At 28.0% G+C, this 2,060-nt stretch overlaps 1 protein-coding gene across 1 annotated transcript in view; it reads left to right on the top strand.

Moving 5' to 3' along the window:
• LOC108571080 (protein singed) overlaps nt 1-1,428 on the top strand; it is a 12,037-nt gene extending 10,609 nt beyond the window's left edge. The window contains exons 6-7 of the mRNA XM_017933051.1: nt 100-570; nt 1,223-1,428. Of these exons, the coding sequence (XP_017788540.1) occupies nt 100-570; nt 1,223-1,428 (677 nt within the window). The remainder of the gene's footprint in view (nt 1-99; nt 571-1,222) is intronic.
• Nucleotides 1,429-2,060: the final 632 nt, after the last annotated feature.

Below are 2,060 nucleotides of genomic sequence, written 5' to 3'. Positions count from 1 at the left end.
GTTCTTAATTATAATTTTCAAATTATTAAATTAGTAAATAATTAAAGAAGTAATCTTAAAAGTCTCTTTAGATAGCAACAGCATCCATTGTGGTTCTAGGAGTTGATGTCACAGCTAATCAGGATGAAATCTCTGGGCACGAAACCTTTCAACTAGAATTTGATCGTGTTACAAAAAGATGGTATGTGCGTACCATGCAAGATCGTTACTGGAGTCTTGAAGCTGGAGGAGGAATTCAAGCATCAGAACACAAGCGTTCTTCTAATGCTTTGTTTGATTTAATTTGGCAATCGGAGGATGGTACAGTAGCCTTACGTGCAAACAATGGAAAATTTTTAGCAACAAAGCGTTCTGGACACCTGTATGCTAATGCAGATTCTGTAAATGGATTGGATTCAGATGCTAGCAAATATTATTTCTATTTGATGAATAGACCTGTTTTAGTATTACGTTGTGAACAAGGATACGTAGGGCCTAAAAGTGCAACTAGTTCAAAATTAGAATGCAATAAAGCTATCTATGAGACTATCGGAGTGGAAAGATGTGAGCGTGGAATCATGAGATTCAAAGGTAAGACTTATTCATTAATTTTCTTTATGCTTTTCTCAATGTGGAAACTAAAAGTGGTAATTGTCCTTAAGATAATTTACAAAAAAAAATTACTGGTTCAAAAATTTTAACAATTTTTTTCACACGAAAGAAAATGTTTTATTCTTTTATGAAGCCATCTGCTTACCTTTATAATAATTTAGAAAAAAAGAAAAGCAAGAGTGTTATTTAAGTAGACATTTAAAGTAGACTATAATAACAGTTATTTTTCAAGATTTTATTATTCTCAGAAACAAATATATTTTTTAAAATTAAGTATTGTCAAAACTTAACTTTGCATATCACTAAATTCTCATATCTTACCAAAATGAATATTGGTTTAATTACTTTTGAAGTTATGAAACGAAAGTAAATTTTCTTATAATAAAATAAAGCCTTGTAACTATTGATATTCTTTTCCCCATTGATAACACGATCGTTTATATTTTCTTTAACGTAATAACAAAAATGCTTAAAAAATTATAACAAACATGTTTACAATTTAAATTGTTAAAATTCATAATTGCTTCTAACAGTAATTCAAAATGTTTCATCTGTGAAATATGAAATCTTATTTAAATAGTTGTTTAAATTTAGAAAACCTACCTCTTTATTAAGTAAGTTTGTATCTTAGGTCAACATGGCAAATATTGGCATACAGACAGTGAAGGAGTAACTGTAGATACTGACGTACCTTCTAATGGTTTTTACCTGGAATTACGAGAACCATCCCGTATTTGTATTAAAGATACGGATGGAAGATATCTCACTGCAGGGAAGAATGGAGCATTGCGTCTTAGAGAAACAGATTATAAATCTGCTACAAAATGGGAATTTTAATTAACCAAATGATCATTTTTAAGCTGTGTTCTTTTAAAACTTTGTTCGCGTCAATTTCTTCTTTTATACATTTAAGAAAGTAATATTTAACACAAATATACTCAGAAAAAAGATAAACATTTGAGAGAAATAATTCGTTACACAATGTATCATCTCCTATTTTTTTATTTATGTATATTTTATTATAAGAAATGAAAAAATGAAAAAATTATGATAAAACATATAGATATTAGATTGAAGTTTTAAAAGAACATAGCTAAAGTTCATTGTTCTCTTTATAGCTTCGAGTGTAATCTAATATGATATTCACAAGTACGGAAAAAGCTCCTATCGAGTACTTAATTAGGAGTACATTGTCGAATTAATTTTTTACGATTTTTTTGTACTTCTAACTACGACTTTTTCTATTCATAAAATACCGTATAAGACTGATCATTCGCATATTTGCAGAATAATTAGCGGTTATTACATCGTACCCTAATAATTTAAGGAAAGATTCAACATGATCTATTATTTTGTGACGATAAACTAATTGAATAATAGTTAGTCATGTAAATTAAAATTTATTTTCTTTTTTTTATTTAATGTGTTATTTGACATTATTTATTTTTCAATATTTAGCACTTAACCGA

The sequence above is a fragment of the Habropoda laboriosa genome, unplaced genomic scaffold, assembly GCF_001263275.1.
Source record: "Habropoda laboriosa isolate 0110345459 unplaced genomic scaffold, ASM126327v1 scaffold106, whole genome shotgun sequence".
NCBI lineage: Eukaryota > Metazoa > Arthropoda > Insecta > Hymenoptera > Apidae > Habropoda > Habropoda laboriosa.
Note: the sequence above shows the minus strand (reverse complement) of the source record. Positions and strands in the feature narration are given on the sequence as shown.